The 21,115-nt window shown below is 41.1% G+C and overlaps 3 protein-coding genes and 2 long non-coding RNA genes across 8 annotated transcripts; 3 read left to right on the plus strand and 2 right to left on the minus strand.

Annotated features, from left to right (window-relative positions):
- Window positions 1–5,657: 5,657 nt before the first annotated feature.
- On the plus strand, window positions 5,658–7,841 carry LOC127773933 (uncharacterized). Of its 2 annotated transcripts, none has more exons than XM_052300179.1 (5): window positions 5,658–5,957; window positions 6,509–6,559; window positions 6,645–6,778; window positions 6,888–6,987; window positions 7,633–7,841. In XM_052300179.1, exons 1-4 carry the CDS (start codon window positions 5,658–5,660, stop codon window positions 6,973–6,975), a joined length of 573 nt encoding a protein of 190 aa, XP_052156139.1. In that variant the 3' UTR covers window positions 6,976–6,987; window positions 7,633–7,841. The 2 variants fall into 2 exon arrangements, with proteins under 2 accessions (XP_052156139.1, XP_052156140.1); XM_052300180.1 differs by lacking the exon at window positions 7,633–7,841 and adding an exon at window positions 7,082–7,202.
- LOC127773934 (1,4-dihydroxy-2-naphthoyl-CoA thioesterase 1-like) lies at window positions 7,225–8,694 on the minus strand. Its single transcript, XM_052300181.1, has 3 exons — window positions 8,533–8,694; window positions 8,259–8,450; window positions 7,225–7,392 (listed from the first exon to the last, which is right to left on the minus strand). Exons 1-3 carry the CDS (start codon window positions 8,692–8,694, stop codon window positions 7,237–7,239), a joined length of 510 nt encoding a protein of 169 aa, XP_052156141.1. The 3' UTR covers window positions 7,225–7,236.
- A 3,421-nt stretch (window positions 8,695–12,115) lies between these two features.
- LOC127773936 (uncharacterized) lies at window positions 12,116–13,856 on the minus strand. 3 transcript variants are annotated; one of them, XR_008017684.1, is made up of 2 exons: window positions 13,546–13,856; window positions 12,116–12,441 (listed from the first exon to the last, which is right to left on the minus strand). It is a non-coding gene; the product is annotated as an uncharacterized LOC127773936 (long non-coding RNA). The 3 variants fall into 3 exon arrangements; XR_008017686.1 differs by having other exon boundaries at window positions 12,116–13,417; XR_008017685.1 differs by having other exon boundaries at window positions 12,116–13,460.
- Window positions 13,857–14,287: 431 nt separating this feature from the next.
- Window positions 14,288–16,151, plus strand: LOC127772813 (uncharacterized). Its single transcript, XR_008017471.1, has 2 exons — window positions 14,288–14,403; window positions 15,478–16,151. It is a non-coding gene; the product is annotated as an uncharacterized LOC127772813 (long non-coding RNA).
- Window positions 16,152–19,280: 3,129 nt separating this feature from the next.
- Window positions 19,281–20,582, plus strand: LOC127772812 (probable glycosidase CRH2). Its single transcript, XM_052298789.1, has one exon. The coding sequence runs from the start codon at window positions 19,928–19,930 to the stop codon at window positions 20,285–20,287; it is 360 nt and encodes a 119-aa protein (XP_052154749.1). The 5' UTR covers window positions 19,281–19,927; the 3' UTR covers window positions 20,288–20,582.
- The last annotated feature ends 533 nt before the right edge of the window (window positions 20,583–21,115 follow it).

Consider the following 21,115-nt stretch of genomic DNA (forward strand, 5'->3'; position numbering starts at 1 on the left):
GGTTAAACAATTAAAAATATGGGTATGTACTTGTTAATTTAATAGGATTGTCTAGTTTTTCACTTACTTGAAAATACCCACAAATTTCAATTACTTTTGGATGTTTTTTACTTACTTGAAAATACCCATAAATTTCAATTACTTTTGGACGGCTCATATCGTACCAAGATTTATACAGCCATCCTAGCTTATTTTCTCCTTCCCACTCTCTGTCCCCCACAAGGCTGCAACATACAAAGAGATTACAAGCATGCACCACCGCCACTCATCACCTTCCCCACACCCCCCTCCCCCTTTGTTGCAAGTGAAAGGATTACCCGGCCAATCTCTCTAACACTCTGTCCCACGCCCTCCTCCTCCTCCCCCTCCCCTCCCACCAACCGCTCCTTCTATGAGTGATAGCAAGATATCCCCGCCTCGCCTTCTTCACTACTAAAGATGCCACTGCCGCCTCCACCTTGTACTTACTCAGGATATTGCGTCCTCACCTGTCATCTTCCTCCAACCCTACGGCTCTTGTTCCGCGTCTTTGTTGCCTCACCGTATGCAAGCCTTTGTCAAGCTTCCTCCCCTCTTCCTCCTCAACCCCCGTCCCGTTCCGACCCCTACCCCAAAGTCCTGAACTGAAGAAGAGAGAGGTTAGCCACCGTACCATCACTGTCATGGGTGAGTACTCACCATCTCCCTCCCTCTCATCTCTTGGTGCCTCCTCTTTTGCACAGGTTGAGGGTGACTAAAATTTCTCATCACAACAACGATCAGTCACCCCTAATTCAATCGCTAGCTATGTACGTACCTAAAAGTCCTCCATCGATGGAATCATGGAAAGATGTATCTGACCTTGTGAAAAGCAACGTAACAGCTCCAAATCAAGTCGTAATTAACATCTACAAAGAATTGCGTAACACAGTACTGTTCCTTTGATTAGATGTGCATAATTAATGCATATATGATATTTCCAGGTCGGCGCTGCCATTGTCAGTTGCTGGTACCTGCATCTCTGCTGGCCTAATGTGTATGGGTCCTAGCTAGCTTAATTCTGCATGGACGGCAAAGCCATGGAAAAAAACGATGAAGCTAAGATCCGGTTTAGTTCACTCCAAACTTCCCCTCAATTCCTAACTTTCTATCACATCACATCACATTCAAAACTTTTCTACACACATAAACTCTCAATTTTTTTTCTAAACTACCAATTTTCCCTAAACTTCTCCCCGATTTTAGAAACTAAACACAGCCTAACTACTTCCTCTGTTTCAGGTTATAAGATGTTTTAACTTTGATCAAAGTTAAACTACTTAAAGTTTTACCAAGTTTATAAAAAATAGTAATATTTCCAACCCAAAATAAATTTATTATATATATATATATATATTTAATTACTATATTTGTTTATAAACTTAGTTAAACTTGAAGCCAGTTTGACTTTGACCAAAGCCAAAAACATGTTAACCTGAAACCGAGGGAGTACTTAATTAGCTAGAGTATCTCTCACTCGAAGTCAATTTATTGATGAATGCTTGCATGAAATATATTTGACCGATGGATGGATGGATATATCGTACGTAGTGCATGTTGATATCTAGTCCAAAGTCGTGCAAGCTCAAACATCACGGCATTTGACTGACGGTGACAAAACTTACCAAAGCCATAGTCAAATGAAAGCCATCTTTTTTTAATTATTATTTTCTTAGCTAGGTATCGAGTGCTGCTGGTAATGTTGATCACCATGATTAATAATGTGTGGCACGTAGGATGGAATGTACTAATGTTTGAAAAGAAATTTCCTTTTCAAAAGGATGTGACAAAATAAACTAAGTACTGTGTGAAGGAGAAACAAAAAAAAATTCCATCCCAAAATTTATTTTAGAATTCATAATTGGATTTTGAGGCGTGAATAGATTTCTCTCTCAAAGATATATACTAATTGACTTTCAATAATAAAAAGTGTATCCAAACCCCAAATAAATAGGATCAGAATTCACTCTGAGCAAATAAAAGCCCAGGGATCTTTAGGCTAACCGGTCTGTATTTAAAGCCTCACTCCTTCTATTTATTAGATATTAGATCATTCTCTAATGTTCGTGGTTTTTTTTTTTACTCCGAGCGAGGGATTAGGAGCCAGAGCACTACATGATCGACTTGTGGAGAGCGGAAGATTAGGGTCCCAAAAGTTTTGGGATCTAGCTTTGAGGTCTGCTGGAGCCACTTTTTCTTTAAAAACACATCCAGTTTTTTTGTGATAGGAAATAGCATTAGTCATCTATTGCGCATGCTCTAATAATAACCATGTGTTATATATGGTATTCATGAATATAACTGTATGTATCTTTAGTTGGTGTATAGAGGACATACTCTGTTTGGACATGTACAAAGGTAATATTCGATATAATCTCTTAATTAATACATACTGTAAAATCAAAGGTGTTTTTATTATTATTCTGTGATGAACAATTGGCGTCGGAGGTTATTGGTTTTGCTATTTGGAATTTATTCACGAAGTGGTTTTAGAGATGATTGGATTTCGCATGTGATCTACAGGTACTGCTGTTTATTGGACCGATCAGATCGGGCATGTGCTGCCGGTCAGACCGGCGTGTATTGCGCGGTCAGACCGGCGCAGCCTACGGTCTGACCGGCCGACGCTGTGTCGGTTTCGGTTTCGAGTTGTTTGTTTGGATATCCGTGATTGTTTCATGATTATGGCTTCTAGATGTATACTATACGTATGTAATACTGTTGTTTGCTACTAATGAGTTAAGTTGGAGATAGCTTGGTCTCGGAATATGGTTTTTTTGTTTATTTCATGTGTAGGTAACTTGATGCCTCGGGAGAGTATTTGCGGTGATGGACCGGGAGTTGGCTTGGGGATAAGACGACGTCCGTGGTGGTCAGAGATTATGCGGGATACTTAGGCTAGAGTTGATGCACGTGGTTGATGGAGATTCCATATGGCATACGATGGAAGTATTGTGTGCGTATGGGATACGGAGTCGAATTTGGAAGGACTCCGAATTTGATATGATTGGTTATGTAAAGTTTGTTTCTTGTACTAGAGGGTTTCCTAAGGTGTTTAGGACTCTTAGTATAAGTTGGTTCGTGGCTTTAGGCTGCCTACCTCGGGTATAAATAGAGGGGGAGCGTGAGGCTTCCCTGTATCACTTTTGAGAGCAATTGAGTTGCGTTTTGAGTTAGGGTTTCGAGTTTAGTCGGAATTTTTGTAAGGAGTGCTGCTGGTGCACTTTGTAAATACAGAGAGAATCAATAAAGTCGTCATCCACTTTAAGAGTTCTTCGATTTGTGTTTCATCGGGTTTCGGCGGTGTAACCGGCGACATACCGGCGGTCAGACTGGTGACAAGCGGCGGTCAGACCGGCGGGAGAGAGGCGGTCAGACCGGTGGCGGCGACAGCAAGCGGCAGCTGATCTCGGCGGTCAGACTGGAGATCTAATCTCGGTCAGACCGACGGCAACCAGGTGGTCAGACCGGCAGAGCAACTTCGGTCAGACCGCGATCCATCGAATTCGAGGGTAACTTTTATTTCCGCTAAAAGTTTTCGGTTTTTGGGTATACCAACCATTCACCCCCTCTGGTTGGCTTAGTGTTGACAGAAAACACGTGGCCTGGGAGATCTGCTTAACTCCAGTGCAGGTTCAAAGCTCGCCTTCGGATGTGTTAGCGTGCCAGTTGATTTGATCCTGTAATCAACAAGAAATAGAAGCAAATAAATTGTGGTTAAATCTATAAATGATAGCCGATCGGCTAGATGCCGATGACATATCATTTATCTTTGAGCCGATGTCATATGTGTATCGATCGGCAGTCATGAATAAGTAAAGAAGAACTAAATCTACTCGATCGGCTGTAGATATTAACGATATATACTCCTTATATCGATGTATACTTAAATCAAGTGATTGGGATAGATCGGTCATCATGCCGAGATAGTATAAATCACTTAGATCGAAATATATATCAATAACAGGACTATATATGTTTATAGCGTAGCCGATCAGATAGATCTAGCATGTATCGGCTAATACTCCGATACTACTCTATATCATGATATTAAAGTAAGAATAATATATCGGACAAGAGCCTAATATACTCAGACACATCAATATCTTGATATAAAGGGTAGATTTAATATGTCAATGAAGCATATAGAACAAATATAATTAAATCAGATAAGATCGGCTGAAACTCTGATGCTATTCTAATCGGCAACTAGAAGGCAGGCTATAGATCGGTATTCTAAGCACGATTCAATAGGTCAAACTCAACTGATACAATATTAAGTATGAAAAGAAGAACGATATCTAGAAAGTATCATAAAGAGTGAAGCACTAATCCTAAAAACATAATTTGTCATAACGAGTTTTACCTCTTGTTGAAGATCGAAACCGATGCAGCTCAACCCGAAAGCAAGAACTCGTCGAAACAAAACTAAAGCAAAAAGGTGGCGATGCGCCGAGATTGTATTGAACGTGTGTTGTTAATTACATAAGGCTTGGGGTCTATTTATACCCGAGAATTACAAGATATGCCCATACCGGACACGACTATTATCTCTAACAAACTCTAAGATACCATAAGTCTTTGCGGCAGACTTTTGCCCATATTTATCTATAAGGAATTTACATAAAACATTCTAATTAATAGATACAAGGACTCTATCCGTGCGTGGCAATCATCTTGAAATACATTAACTTGAACCCGATGTCGCGTACGATTCGTATTGTCGGAATCGGCTATATCGGCTTACTCAACCCGACTCAGACCCAGCTGGTCCTAATCGTAGCCAATTTGGACTTCAGCTGATTCCTGCTCTATTTCCGAACTCGATCTCCTCCTCCAACTTTGCTTTAATCTAATCTTCTTTCCTGACACAGATGCTACCAAATTTAGTTGTTAACACTTAGTTATTGTGATTCGATCCTACACATAGTATCACTTAGAGATCATCCTTTCTACAATAGTTAAGATAACAAAACCTCTTATAACCATTAATGCACCAAAATAAACTTTTACTACCCTTATTTCCTTTTATTCTCTCCCATGCAACAAAATTTCTTTTAATAAATGCTAAGAATTGATTCTGAGCCATTATCATGCATAACAACGATGTTTTCCTTAATAGTATACACGAGGGTTGTCTTATCCTCTGCTCCCCTCTCATTTTTCTACATCACCAAATTTACTTACGTATCAATATACGTGCCCTTATATCCCAATTTTTTAACCAAACAGATTTGTTAGAAAACTTCCGCAAGTTTTTTTTTGCCTCTGACCATCGAATCGCCTTGAGATTTGTGCATGAAGGAAAAAAATTGCTAGAAAAATTTTTTCACACATGTCACACGTAAGATCCTGGTGCTAACTAACTAAACCATAGTTGAATGAAAATTTTATATGTTATATCATAATTACAGTACAGTTATAACATAATTATACTTTAGTTATATCATAGTCACATCTAAAAAGTTTTTGACTAGAAAAACTTGCGGTAGTTTTTTAATACTCCCTAACCAAATTGTCAGACTTCTGGTTCCTTCGTCTCTATCATGTTGGGCTTCAGATGATGGGCCTGGGTGGCCCAAGCCCATGTTTCTCGGCCTTTCTTGAACACTCTCTCACTATCAGGTACCCACTCCACGATGATGGGCCTCGCGAGCTCTCGCCCGCCGCTCGTCTCCGCGCCGGCGACGGCGACGGCGACGGCGAGGCTGCCTCCTCACCGCCACCGCCGCCGCCGCCTCTATCTCAGTGCCACCTCATGCGCTTCGACCACTTCCTACTCCTCCAGCGTCCTGTCCCATGGAGGAACCAGTGCTCCGCGCTCCCTAGTGGCGGCGGAGTTGCAGTCGCAGTCGCGGCCGCCTCCGCTCGCCGCCGGCGTGTCCGTACGGGGAGATGCCGCGACGGGGCTCGCGTTCCTCCTCTTCGTTCTCGCTGTGGTATGCCCCCGCGGATTCGTCTCCCCACTTCGTCCTGTCGGTTAATTTTCAGTGGTTCGTCGAGCAGTGCGCGAGGTGTTCGATGCGAGTTCTTTGTTTGCTTTTAGTTTCCCTTTTCACAATGCGTTGTTGAAGAGGTTCAATTTCGGATAAGTGTTACATCATTCGAATGCATCGGTGTACATTAGGATTTCTTGTTCTAGGGATATACATCAAGATTTGGGTATAGGTGACAAGTCCAAAGAGCATGTCATTCTTGGGCTACAGATTCATCAGTGCTCTTCACTTGCAAATGGCACTTTTGACTTAGGAATTAGTAGAATGGAGAGAGAAATGTGTAAATTCTTCTCTCTCATTTTTCTTTTTTTTTTTTCATATTAGCTGCTGTCGAAGGTTGCCTTCAGATTCAATCCACCACAAATTTTCAATGAATATATACTATGACTTCTTAGCTACTGTGAGAGGTTACATTCGTTGTTTCTTATGGTCAAAGTTAGTTAGACTGTCCTGATAAATGGATGGAGTTTTAACTTTATGGATCCTAAATTCAGGTGATGAGTTCCTTTCTGTCACTGGCCATCTTCTCATTTCCAACATGGAGAGTGAGTAAAATCATCTAAACAAACACTACTTTTTCCACAGAACTTCCTCTAACTTACCCTTTTTGTGTATGCGTGTGTGAATTAGGCTCTGAAGCGATTGGAAATTGCTGTGCATAAATTGTCGAAAGTAGTTGCAGAAGAGGTACCAGGAACACTATCTTCACTAAAGCTATCATGCCTGGAGATCAATGATTTAACTAGCCAACTAAAGAACTTCAGGTAATACTCTTTTGTTTTTGGTGAGAAGGTAGCACATTTTATAGCAGTCAAAATGTAACTGAAGGAAAATGATAGTATCTATTTTTTGTTTTATTTTGACATTATGCAGACAAAGGCTCATGATAAATATATTTGGAAACAACAGTAGTGTTGATGCAAGATCACAGACTGGATGGCCAAAACGGGGAAAAATATGACTTATTTAACCTGTAAGTTTTATGGTAACTCTTAGCTTATCACTCTTGCTGAAATGCATTATCAAGTCGATACATGTGTGTCACAGTAGCCCTTGACGACTTGCAGCCACATCAAACATGTTGTGATGCAAGTAGCAAACTGTGCCTTGAGCCAAGACCTTCCATAAAAGACTGGCATTATTGATAATGAGATGCTTTCTTGTACAATTACATTTTAAGCTATACTTTTTTATTTGCGCTGTCTGTAATACATCGTGCTCCCTACAGTTTTGCATGTTTCTTGATAAAACCTTGTTCATAGTGCTTCAAATCCTCTGGTGTTGGTAGGTTGCATAGTAGGGTAACCCTTGCTGTTGACACTAGATGTTTGCACTCTGATGTGGAAGGATCTATCCGCCATATCTGGACCTCCCAAACCTGTCAGAATTAGTAAAACAGAAATGCTTGAGATGTCTTGAAATCAGAAGGTTGTGCAAAATATAATTGAGACACTTGATGAGAACAGAAGAACAAAGAAGAGAAACCATGTATCACCACTTATGATTCTGATTTCTGAAGACAACATACTTTACACAAACTGAAAGTTTAAGTGTATACTACTGCTACTAAGCACCTGCCTCATACATATATTCTGCTAATTGAGAGTTCTGTCTGTAGAACTGAAGGTTTACAGGCAACTAGAAGCAGGTAACAGGAAACCAAAAGTGCCTTTTGCAAGATTTTTGCAACTTTGAGGAAGGCTAGAATGATTGATGTAACTTATATGAACTTTAGGTAATACAATTGGACAAACTTCCTGACTGATGCTAATCTTGTACTAGCATTATGACTTCAATATAAATAGTCAGCATGATGTGTTGACACTATGAGTTATGGGCTGCAAGAGATGACCTTGTTTGGCACTTTCTGAACAATTTTCTTCTTAGTGCCTCAGTCAGAGAAGACTGCTCGGCAGAAAGTCCAACTTTTTTCTGTTGTAAGTCTCATCTTTCACTCTCCTAACCCCCAACTAACATGGAATCTTGATCTTCCTTTCCAAATGATGAACTTGCCAATAATTACTTTGTTTGATCTAATTGTAATCTAGTGTTCCAGATTCTGGTCAGCTGGAGTACTGTACTGGTCCTACTAGGCATATTCAATTAACAACTACAATGACAAGTAGGTTGTGTGATGAATTATTTATCTGTTTGGATCTTTGAAGAAAATAGTACAGTACTCTAGAAAGCAAGTAAGAGAATTTTGATTAGTGGGTAATTAATTAAGCTGTTAATAATTTTTACCTGGATGGTACGGCCGAGCTGGATGGGCTTGGCCTTCGCCTGGACGGTCTCGCCGAGGTGGGCCGGCCTGATGTGGTTGATGGACAGCTGCACGCCGGCGACTCTCCGGTAGCCGGACGCGATGTAGCCGCCGATGCTCGCCGCCGCCTCCGCCATCAGCGCCGACACGCCGCCGCCGAGCACCTTGAACGGCTGCACGCAAGCACGAACGTCGAGACATTATTTTTTGGAAGCCAAGAAGGACGGGACGGCCGGCCGGCGGCGGCGATCGTACCTGGCAGCAGGTGGCGGTGACGAGGAGGCGGCCGACGACCTCGCCGGCGGTGATGGTGGTGAACTCCATTCCCAGGGAGTGCAGAGCATTGTCCGGCGGGCCGTACTCCGGCGGCCATGGCCAGCTACTCTCTCTCTTTCCGTCCTCGCCGGCGCCGGCCATTGCTCTGCTCACTCCGGTGAGGTGAGAGAGGGCAGAAGAGGAGGCCTTGCCGGATATGGTTGGGCCGGAGTGCATATATATTAATCAGCCCACTTAATGGCCTGTTCTTTTCTAATCAAAGGATGGACGTATGCGCATGCTTCTTTGGTTTTTAGTTTTAAAAGTAATTTTTAACTTTATGATCGTTAATTTATTCATTTGTATCATCTATACTAATTATCACAATCATGTAACTATTCATTCATTCAGATATTCAACACAAAATAATTATTCTGTACTCCACCAGTCCTGGAATGTAAGAACATGTAGACATTTTGTAAGAGATTAAGGTTGAGGTAAGAGTTGGTTGTGATTCTTTAATACGAATAAGGTTGGGTTCTTAAGTCTACCTTCTTAACTTTGCATTCCTGGTTGTTCACATGCACGTTTTCCAAACTGCTAAACGGTAGTTTTTAAAAAAAAATTATAGGAAAGTTACTTTAAAAAATCATATTAATATTTTTTTTAATGGTTTAGCTAATACTTAATTAATCGTGTGTTAAGGCATGTATCGTTTTGCGTACGAAAGAGGAGGGTTCCGAACCCCTCCTTCCCTCCTGAACACAACTTTAGTAGGTAGAAAAACTATAATGGATGGTTTGTGATTGATTGATATGAGAAGTGTGTGATTTATGTTTTTGGATAATTTAGATGTATATTTCTGAACAGAGGTAGTAAGTAACCAACTAAGCTAAACCACTTCAACTTAGTCATTGGTTTTAACGTATGTCTAGAATACTATGTTGTGTAGCTTCGGTACTAACCAAGTTCTTATTAATTACTAATTTGGCCAAAGAAAACCTCAATTGCTTTTGACCGCACACTACATTACATTACTACAACCAAGGACATATCTTTGTCCTCCACACATCAATAGAAAACCAACAACTTTACTTTGTTGTACATAAGCAGAGCTTCAACCTACAGCTTTATCTCTTCTCTAGTCTAGCCAAATTATTTCAGCTTCAATTAAAAATGAGAGTCGAGCTAGCTGATCAATGGGTTTAGTTTGTGTTACAACTTCACTCTAGATCCAGCTCTTGAAAATAAAATTAAAAGTTAGAGCCTCGGCAAACAAACATGCATATATATATATTGATCAAAAGAAAATTTGGTCCTGAAAGAGGTGAGTTACGCAATAAGATTAGTACTAGCATCATACTCTTTCCGTTCAAAAAAAGCTCAACCTAGAAGGAGATGTGACCGATAACTCTCTGTTCAGATTTGTTGTACTAGTTTTTTTTTTTGGACGGAGGGAGTATGTTATTAACAGGCAATTTCGCAACAGGTCGCGATCCTATTTACAGCTAGCTAATTGCAAGTCGTCAAAAATTAATTTCGATTAATTTTGTATACTTGCAGTTGTGCATATATATGCAGTCGATCATATCTGAATCCATCATGTTCTTACATTCCAGGACTGGTGGAGTACAGAATTAATCAGTACGATCAAAACGTGTGCCACCCATCGTGCAGTATTCTACTACTTCGCGTACGGCGCAATACTCCCATTTTTGTTGGTTGGATTGTGGGCTTTGTCCCACTTTTGTTGAGCCCAAAAAGGGCCACAGCCCGTCCTAAAAGAAAAGAGCCCAGTTATAGTTTTCTACATAAAAGAAAGGAAAAAGTACACCGAAGTTCCCTCAACTTGTCATCGAGTTACAAAATCGTCCCCCAACCGTAAAACCAGGTATCCAGCATCCCTTAACTAACCAAAACCGGTCACAATAGGTCCTTTAGTGGTTTTGACCCCGGTTTTATCCTACGTGGCGGCTGAGTCAGCGCGGGACCCACGTGGGCCCCACATGTCAGGCGGCCACATCAGCCTCCTCTCTCTCCCTTTTCTCCTCATCTCTCCCTTCCTCATCTCCCTCTCTCCCTTCTGTAAGTCAACCGGCAGGAGGAGGATGGCGTCGGCGGCCGGCGACGGGCGACGCGGCAGCGGTGGGGGAGGAACTGCAGGCGTGCGGCGGGGGGAGGAGCGGCGGGCGGGCTCCTCCACTAGCGGCCGCCCACGAGGCAAAGGAGCAACGCGCGGGCGGACGACGGGGGCGGGCGGCGCGCGGGCGGGCGGCGGGGGAGGAGCGACGCGCAGGCTCCCCCGTCGGGCGCCGCCCACCCGGCAGAGGAACGGCGACGACGACACAGCATCGGCCTCGTCGGAGGCGAGCGCGGCGGCCCCACCCTCCTCGACCGCGAGGCGGGAAAAGAGCCCAGGACATTTTCCTCTGAAAATTAAAAGCCTAGAGCCTGGGGGGCACAGGTTCTTGGCACTATTTAGCAAAGATTTGAACTATAATCTATACAGACCTTTCAAAAAGTATCTGGTCAAGGGAAATGCCAAAATCAAATGCAACCAGTATATACATTACAACCAACTTTATGAGGACATAAAACTTTTATCCCTACTTCCTCCTCATTTCTGTATATTAACACCTGCATCAACAAAAAGGCATAGGAGAAAAGCATGAAAATCACAAAATTGGAAACCTCTCTTTACTAATGAACAATGACCACTGGGTCGTGCTGAGATTTGCATTTGACACATAATGAGATTTGCATGTTCGAATCAGATTTGAACACAAAGTACGATTTAGTAGAAAAGATAGACTTGTCTGAAGGAACAAGTACTGTGTATCAGGGTAGAACACTTGAAGAACTGCACCTCAAAGGTGCAAAGTAATCCTGAGAGCTGGGAGCAAAGGAAAGAAATACTTTACTGCCGAAGTTAAGCTCACAAGACACTCTGCAGTCGGCAAAATGAAGGGTTTAAAAGTACAAGAGGGAGTTCTCTGCCTCTGCATCCTAAAATATCGAACTCCCAAAATCTCTGCTTTACAAGACCATATAGTAGATAAACTTCAATCCTTTCTTAATTGCAGTACTCTTTTTATGTTGTACTCCTGAAAACCCTTTTAGTTTTATGTCCAGTAAAAGTCCAACGAATAAGCACAAAAGTCTGCTCATGTTCAATTAGATGACTGAAATTTGCTACTAGAGAATTTGTTGCCCACGCACATTTTGCTAACAAAACTCTTCATTACTGGTTGGGGGATGAGTTGAATCAGCTGGTGTAGCTTAGAACTTGAACACGTTGCGGCACTGCATATATGCATCTAACACAACTACTCAGTACTCACTGCACCTAAAAATATGCTAAGAAAATTATAGACCGGGCAAAGCTTTAGTAAAATATGGAACACAATAGAAATATGTAGCAAAATTTTAAAAATTGGCAAAACATATGGCTCTTGAGGTTTTTTTGCTATAGTAGCAGATCACAAAACAAAGCTATGTTAGGTATAAGTTAGGTTTAATCTGAACTAGAAAACAAAAATAACAAAACTGTATACAGCTAGTAGAACTGTACTAACTAAAAATGTGCTGCCATTTTTTCTGGAGATATATGAATGGTATGCAGTGTTTGCTACAATCTTGAGTCAATTTGTTGAACGCTAATTACAGCAGAACCGGAAGTGTGTAGAACTCTAGATTCTACTAGAAATGGTCAGGCATATCGGAAACTGAAAGATACAGTCTGAACAGAAACATTTGAACAGAAACAGTTTGAACAATAGTCTTGCCTCTGTAGTTTGCACAATGTGAAGTAGCACATAGGAATTGCTCACTTTGGCACATTTGGAATTGCTTGGGTCTCTAGAAAGGCATCGTTGGCCATGGCCCCTAGGCTCCTCTTGCTCTGAACTCCTACAGAGAAAAACGATAGAAATATGTAGCTAAATTTTATAAAAGTTGACAAAGACAAAGACAAAGACAAAAACAAATACAAAGACAAAGATGCAGCAAAGCTTTATAGACCGGGCAAAGCTTTAGTAAAATATGGAACACAATAGAAATATGTAGCAAAATTTTAAAAATTGACAAAAACAAAAACAAATATGACAAAATTTAAAAATGTGAGATGCTGCCAAATAAAAAATATGACTTTTTTTTAAAGAACTAACAAATTCATGTTTAGTAGCTGACAAAACTACAAAATTCACAAATCTGACAAAACTAAGTACTCTTCACTTAAAATTGTGAGGTGATGCATTCTAATTACTGACAAAAATAACAAAACCATGTACTGTTAATAGCTTACAAAATTACAAAATGACGGTTGAATCCTTCACCTCTTAGTCTACAAAATCATCTAAGATTTGTCATTGTCCCACAGCCATATACCCTTTTAGTTTTGATTGAAAACAATGACAGAAATATGGATCTATATGGCCGCAAAAATGCAAAAAAATTGCTCACATATTGAAATAGATCAGGACGCAAAAAACAGCTAATTACTCAAAAAGCACATATCATAACTTTCTGCTACTTCATCTATTACCAAAATTCCAAATCTTTTTAGACAAAATGTGCAACGGAATCAGAATAGGGAATAATCTTGACCAAACTAAGGAATTCCAATGAAAAGCAAAACTAGCTGACATCAAATAGATGATACATGCTATGTCTAAGTTCTAACTAAACTAAGTATCCATGGGAGCATCAGCAAACAAATCCACTTTATTAGCAAACAAACGAGTCAGCAGCATCAGCAAGCACGTAGGATTCATAGCTCCATGTGTAGCCAGCCTTGCTACACAGGAGCGCTCCAGATTCTTCTCTTCTTTTTTTTTTTTTGCGGGGAGATTCTTCTCTTCTTTGAAAATCAACTGCTACTAGCACTCTACGGGCAGCAAACAAATCCAATTTAACAAACTGCATCGCCTCTATAGAAGGAGGGATTTGAATTAGGTTTGCAACAAGGGGAATTGAATCAACAAAGTGCGGGAGGATCTCCACGCAGAATGTTACCTTCGAGACGAGGTTCGCGGGCGGAAGGAGGGCTAGAGGGAAAACAGCAGGCGGCTGGATCGGAGCAGCGGCTGGCGAGGAGAGGGGCTCGCATTACACCCTCCTTTGTGCCGGGCTGTAAGTCCACCGGAGGAGAAGACGACATCAAGGGCTCCATCCGCCGGAGGAGAGAGCGATGTCGAGGGCATCAGCCGCGTCATGGTCCCGCCGCCGCATCGCCGCCGGCGATCCAAACACCTCCCTTCGCTATGACTGCGAGTGTGTGGATGTGAAGGAAGCAGGAGAGCTGATGCAGCGTGTAGCTCGCCTCCATCACCAGGTTAGGTTCAGATGCAACAAACGGGTCTCAGCCCAGTAGCTTATGCGGGCCCGATAAGGGGAGAACGAATCTTGGAACACATCGGACGATCACAAATTCAGCTGATAAGACGAAAAATTTCAGCAGGCTGTTGTATAGCAAATCCCAAAAAAAAAGGCAAAAAGGCTTTGTTTGCATGTACGCAATATGCAGTTAACAAGTGGGCCTCTGTATTTAGAATCGAACGGCCCAACCTCCTGGTAGATTCGTGGGCTGTGTGAACATTTGCAAACAAATCCCTATCTCCGATCACAATTTCTGTTTTACGTCCTTATTTTACATTTAGATCCTCGTTTCCCTCTATGTGATTTTTCATTTTGGTCCCTGTCTCCGGAAATCACTGGCTCTCGCAGTCTCGCTGCCCCCCCCCCCCCCCCCCCCCCCTCCGCCTCCGGCGGCATCCTCGCCGTCGCTGGAGGCATGGCGACACGGCGGGCTGAGAATCCCCCACCGCCGGATCCTGCGGATCGACATCCTCACATCCCTCCTCCGCCGACGAGGTCAGCGCACCAAATCCCCTCGTTTTATGGCCTCACAGATCGATTCTGAAAGTGAATATGTGTGTATCTCTTTGATGCAAATCCGAGTGGTTACTGATGATTAGTTGCCGTAACCTCAACATATCATATCATCAAATTGGCTGTTGTAAAGAGCTGGTTTGGATGTAATTTGCCCCTTTCGGGGATTTAGGAAACAATATTACTACCAAATTGCAGAAACCTGCCTGAACTTTTTATCATGAGATTTGCTCTAGTCCAATAAAAAATACTCCGAGATATCGGTACCTCATGGTACCAAATCGTTTTCGATCGTTGGATCCAGTTCGATTGGAAACGATTTGGTGCCGTGAGGTACCGGTATCTCGAGATATTTTTTGCTGGACTGGAGCAAATCTTGCAATTTAATACTCATATCGACTACTGCAAATCTATAATCATTCCCAGATTAATTATCAAATCTAGGAGAAGTGCGCACATGCAGGTTTCTGCAATGTAGCAGTGTTGTTTTTCACATTAACATTTTGTTATCCTATAAACATGTATGCACAAACAGAAATTCCTAAATCAACAACTATAAACATGTATGATAAAAGATTGCTGCATTAGGGTACTGGACAACTTAATTCGACAGCTTCTTTGACAATGGCAGTATCATTTCCTGATGAGTTTCATTTGAAATTGGATGATAACTTTGCTTACTGAAACTGCAATTTAGATCCTGAACTAATTTTCAGTAGTAAAATGAAATGAATAGATGAAGCATCTCTGTGCTTCATAGGTGAAAAAAAAAAAAGACAATGCTGATATATCAAACTGCATTTCGGTAGTACATTCAAAATCATCAAGAGAACGGGTAAGGCTGTGAATAGATGATGTTTTTCTCATTATGAATCCTGGCTTTTTCTTCCTACAATTTGCTTTCTGCAAGATTTGTGCAGCTAGCTGCCTCCTTTCCTTTTTCATGTCATGTATCTGGTAGCATGAGGCAATGTTATTTGGCAAGAACAGATCAAGAGATCATGCATAGGAAATGCAATGAATGATGAAAAATAACTCTGATTTCACATGCACCAGAATTCATATGCAAGCACATCATATCCCCTGGACTCTGAAGAATCTGCATGAAGCCATGTTCAGACTGAGAGGTCCGAAGCATATATTTTTGTTCCGGTGTGTTTATGCATGTGCCCTTCTAAAAACCATAGATGAAAAAAAAATGTCTGGACTAATATGCATTAGTGTATATATCAGAGTCAGAGATGACCATTTTGGATAAAAGTTAGGCACCGTTGCTATATTAGAGCCTTGAGAATTTATTCAACCAGCAACAAACAGATGGTGATGATAAGTCACATGGATCAAACCTGCAGAGACCACAACAATGATCAATCTGCAAGTAGACTACAACGACGGTAGTAAAAGCAGCACATGTATATGAATCTGGCCGGAATTCATGGCCGGTCATTTCGACGTCGACGGATCGGCCGGCCGGCCGGCGGTGCATCACATGGACGGTGGCCGGAGGTAACGACGGCAGTGCCTAATCCCTTTTGCTTCCATGTCTTATTGTTTCAACACTCTGAGCTTACTGTCACCTACTCACGTGAAGGCATATGTGATGCAAATTATACTATTAAACCTATTGTTTTTCAGGCCAACTGAATTGAGTAGTAGTAGTAGACTAGTAGGAGATATTTCCTGTGCTTGAACGGTGATTGGTCCATGCTTGAAACGAATAAGTTCTTTTATTTAATTACTCTGCCCAATTAGGGTCTAGTGCCAATAGGATATATAGCTAATCATATCAGAGATGTTTGTTAACTTGACTATTCTGATTCCAATCTTGTTAAAATATGTGTGCATCTGAATGTGTGCTACATGCATATGTTTGATCACCGGAGCTAGATGATAGATCATGTTACTGCCAAATTAAAGCCGCATTATTACATACACATGCCTTACATGGATATCAGCAGATGTCGGTTTTGAGAAATTGACAATAATTAACCGGCCAATCACGTGGATGAACTTCTTTTACTTGGTTGATCAAGCGACCACATAGAGAGGGAGTTGAACAAGCTGTTGATTATTAACTGCCCTATTTGTCTAGAAAATTAATTTAGTTTGCTTTCTCCAATGTTATCCTCCAGTAGGTGATGTAGGTATCTGCGTACACCATACACAATAGTTTTCATTTCCCTTCCCTAATCAACCAACCCTGAAATAAAATATAAATTTTTATAGTAATTAAGCCCTCTGATAGCGTGTGTATATCATTAGGTGTTCTTTCAGGTACATAGCTTGGATATTAGAAAAAATCATATAACATGTTACTTCAAAGTATAAAATAACCGGCCATCACGTGGAGGAAGGCTTAATTGTTGGTTGAGCCAATGCATGATTAAGTACATGCCGACATGTTAGTGATGTATATAGTTCTCCTTTCCCTAATCAATCGATTGATTTAAAACGTTTTCTTGGCCTCTGATAGCGTGCTTAATTAGGCACTCTGTCAGAAGATTGATATATATAACTCATATAAGATATTAGGCTGCATTATTATTGACGGTCAGCCCATACCGCCCGGACACTGAAAAACCGTTAGTGGCCGGCCGCCGCGGAGACCGGTTTTCAAACTGAAATTGTTTTTGTTTTTGGTTTTAATTTACTACTGGATCTAGTATCTGCTAGTATCTTGATGTTGCATCATAGTAGTAGAGAAATAATAATCATACATAGGCCTATTTGGTATGCAATAATAACCATAAGGATTGAAATGTTAACAGTAACTTAGAAATATTGCTACGAGCAAAAGCGTCATCGGACGAGAAATGTTGAGTATGTTGGCTAGGAAAATTGGCCTATAAACATCCTTGTATTTCCATCCCATAATATCTATAAGTATATTCCGTAACCTGATTAAAGATATTATGGGATAAGTATATTCCGTAACCTGATTTGGGAAAATTTTTTTGGTTGGTATTGTGATAGGAAACCGTCTATGAATATGGCCTTTGTGAAGATTAGTTTCTAGTGTAGTCATCTCGCACCTCTTGATCGGTAATATTTGTGATATCCCAATAAATTAAAATTAAAGTAGAATAAGTAATATGGTACGTTGGCTAGTACAATAATGTAAGTAGGCTTAAACCCGCCATATATACTATCTAAGATATAATTGATGAATTCTACCTCCGTTCTATATTGCACTTTATATCGGGAAAAGTGCATCTAGTTTCACTTCACGTCAGGTTTAGCTCATAGTTTTAGTTTGCACCGGGTCGCTTTCAAATAAGTTTCACTTAACACCAGGATACATCATCCAAACCTTTAGAAATTTCATCGAATTTTATAAGATATGGATGAAACTTTGTGAAGCATAGTCTAAATTCAAAACAAAGATCGTAAGTTACCCGTTTATAAGATTTGGCGCAATTTAGTGCGACATAAAAATTATTTTGATATATACCCTGATGTAAATTGAAAATATGTACTCCCTCTATCCCAAAATATAAGGCGTCCACACATTTCAAGATTCTAACTTCGAAACATTTTGACCAACATTTAGTATAATATGAATTTAATTTTACTTGCTAAAAATTATATCATTGGATTGACATTTGAATTTCCTTTCATACGGTTATAATTTTATTACTACAAATCTTATAATATATGATAAATTATAAGATAAAGATTAGTTTTGAAGACCGTGCCAAGTTTGACTATGTCTTATATTATGGGATAGAGAGAGTACTATAAAACAACCTGGTGTAAAGTCCAATTTACATTTTAAAATACAAATATTTTTTACCATGCGTCTACATAAGTACTCCCTGGGTTCTAGGTTAATTCTTTTTAGGACGGAGAGAGTAGTTAAGAAGACGGGTCTGAATTAGTCTGGACTGGACTGGACTATATAGGAATGAACCTCTGAATCGCTGATCGCCGTACGTGTATCATGCGTATGAATGAGAGAGAGATTGATGATGATGAGCGAGCCCACTTGTATGATCAATCATGGAGATGGAGGGTACGTAGCTGCTGCTTGTCAACGTTGGATGGATCGATCAAACTGGTGTCTGAAATTTGAAAGGAAATGAAGGGAGGGCTCTGAATTAACGGTACATGCATGCAGTTGTTGGGTGGAAGAAGACGGCACATGGATCACGCGACGCTGCTGCGTGAGGATCGATCGCCCATGTGAGAGTGAGACACGGCCTTCTCCAGTTCCGCTCGTTCGCGCTCATCTCATGATACTGTCGTCCCAACCCCAGGAAAAACCCAACGTTGAGCGGAGCCCAAGCCACCACCGCCGCCGAGCACGTGCACTCCCCACCTTTCACATTACCACTCCTCCATCTACGCATGAAAATTTAGGATTTGTCTAAGCAGGCTTAAAATTAATTCTGAGATGTAGTTAGTTTGTAGCTAGTTCTTGAGAATATAGAAAAGCCGGGGTTTTCAATTTTTTTGTGTTAGTTCATTTTCTGAATTATACAATTATTATACTTTCTTAAAATTTAGAAAAAAGAACTGAACTGTTTTTCAGTTTATGATTTTGGGAGAAACTGCAGCAGTCAAAAACTCCCTAAACAAGCCCTATAGTATATATGTACTACTATGCGTTGTGAGTGTCTGCGTTGTACCATGTAATTCTAAAAAAAAAAGTATGTACTATGTTGCATTATTAGAGCAGGTATAATAGTCTTTAAGCTAGCTATAAACACATGTCAAGAAGATTAAATAGGAGAGAGAGAAGCAGTGGGCTACAGATCTGTAATCAGCTGCAGCACGGACTCCAATACACAATGTGTGTATGACAGGTAGACTATGTGTTAATAATGTAGTATATGTTTACAGATGACTATTGCATGAATTGGCTATTAAATTGACTATAAATGATTTGAAGCTGATAGTTGGCTATATTATTAAACTTAAACTTGCTCTTAGTATTATTCTTAGATTTCTATTCTCACTTTGTAATGTGATGGTGTAGTACTAGCTTAATTAATGCAACGGAAAGATTAAACTTTTGTAACTCTAAAAAGTTTAAAGACATCAGACAACACAAGTACCATAATAGAAATAAAAATGTATTGATTTATTGTATATATTATAATACAAAAAAAATATAGTATGGCTTCTCACCTCGGTTGATTGATTTTTGATCGATCCGCGGCATCAGCAAAACGTGCATCCCCACCAATCTTGTCTTCCGGATCTTGCCTCCCACCTTCCTCTCTCTCTCTCTCTCTCTCTTCATCCAAGAATCGCCCATGGCTATCTCTACTCTATATATTGCCCATCACCACCACCCACTGCAACCGGCTGTTAATTCGTTCCCCTTCTTAATTCAGTTCTTCAAGCTTTGCATATATATAAACACACATTCTGATCCATCTCACTCTCTCTAGCTTGCTACCTAGCTTGTTAATTTCACACTCTCTTACTAGCTAGCTAACCATTAGTATCATCAATCAGAGAGTGTAGTAGTAGCTAAGCTAGCTACTGACCATCGATCGAGATGGGTTCTTGGGTTCGCACCATCACGTCGCCATTCAGGAAGGCACGCACCATCCTCAACCAGCAGGCGACCAACACCAGCGGCAGCATCGACGAGCATCATCATCGCCACCGCGCCAAGAAGCCGCGCCGCCACTCCTCCTCCTCCTCCGCCGCCGGCACGCCGTCGTCGTCGTCGTCGTCGTCGACGACGACGGCGACGCGCACCGGCGGCGACGTGGAGGAGGAGGTGGTGATGAGGAGGTCGTCGCAGCTGTACGGCGACGTGATGGCGTGCGCCTACGAGGACGTTCAGGTCATGTGGTCCATGCTCGACAACAAGTCCAGGCTCTGCGCCGCCGCCGCCGCCGCCACCTCCTGACGCCGGCCGGCCGCCATTAACGGCCGATCCATCCATCCATCCATTGCATGGAGATCGAGATGGGATCGAGTACATACAGCCATTGCATCATCGTTGCAAATTTGCAGAGAAATGCAGCAGCATTAGTAGTTTACTAGTACTAGTCCATTTCATTGTTTTGATTTTCCATGTTGATTTGTGTGATCGATCGATCGGTCCATGGTCGAGTCTGAATCCCCATTTTTACCGGCAAAGCACCTCTGAATGCATGTGCGGTGCTTAAGCTGGATTAATGGAGAGATTTAATTTAATTTAACTTGAGCTTCAATTCACAACTTCCAACTACACTTGTGCTACCATAGCATCTACTATCAGATTCTTTTTCTTTTCTTTAGAGAGAGGGAGAGAGGGAGCATCTATCAGATTCTTGGTTAATTATTGTTTTCGAGGCAGCCATGTTCTCTGCTCCCTTTTTTTCCCCCTTTTTCTCGTCTCTCCTCTTTCGGTTTAGAGATAATGTATTCCTGCATCATCCGATCCATGAATTAAATTACTATATACTTCTTTTTTTTTAAGATCCAGTTGGTCGGTCGAGTTCAGGCTCAGCGAGCCTGCACCGACTCTGCTTTCTTTGCCCCTCCTCTTCTGTTCTTTACTTTTTTTTTTTTTTGAAATACAGGTTTTATAATGAAAGTAACTTCCGACCTTATCAAGTTCTTTCTTTACATCCATTATATTAAGTTGCCACTTGGTTTGGTTTGCCCCCATGGATTAGTTCATTTCAATCTCCATTAGAAAACTCTATTTTGGTTGTGCTAGCTGCTCAGTCTCTATTGCTCTTGCAACAAA

This window comes from Oryza glaberrima, chromosome 5 (assembly GCF_000147395.1).
Source record: "Oryza glaberrima chromosome 5, OglaRS2, whole genome shotgun sequence".
Classification (NCBI taxonomy): Eukaryota; Viridiplantae; Streptophyta; class Magnoliopsida; order Poales; family Poaceae; genus Oryza; species Oryza glaberrima.

Excerpts from the sequence above, each read along its gene's own strand:
- LOC127773933 (XM_052300179.1), top strand. The coding sequence starts at position 5,658 with ATGATGGGCCTCGCGAGCTCTCGCCCGCCGCTCGTCTCCGCGCCGGCG. Across the intron at positions 5,958-6,508 it reads TCCTCTTCGTTCTCGCTGTG|GTGATGAGTTCCTTTCTGTC; the intron begins GTATGCCCCCGC and ends TCCTAAATTCAG. Across the intron at positions 6,560-6,644 it reads TCTCATTTCCAACATGGAGA|GCTCTGAAGCGATTGGAAAT; the intron begins GTGAGTAAAATC and ends TGTGTGAATTAG.
- LOC127773934 (XM_052300181.1), bottom strand. The coding sequence starts at position 8,694 with ATGGCCGGCGCCGGCGAGGACGGAAAGAGAGAGAGTAGCTGGCCATGG. Across the intron at positions 8,451-8,532 it reads TCACCGCCACCTGCTGCCAG|CCGTTCAAGGTGCTCGGCGG; the intron begins GTACGATCGCCG and ends GCTTGCGTGCAG. Across the intron at positions 7,393-8,258 it reads AGCTCGGCCGTACCATCCAG|GTTTGGGAGGTCCAGATATG; the intron begins GTAAAAATTATT and ends TAATTCTGACAG.
- LOC127772812 (XM_052298789.1), top strand. The coding sequence starts at position 19,928 with ATGGGTTCTTGGGTTCGCACCATCACGTCGCCATTCAGGAAGGCACGC.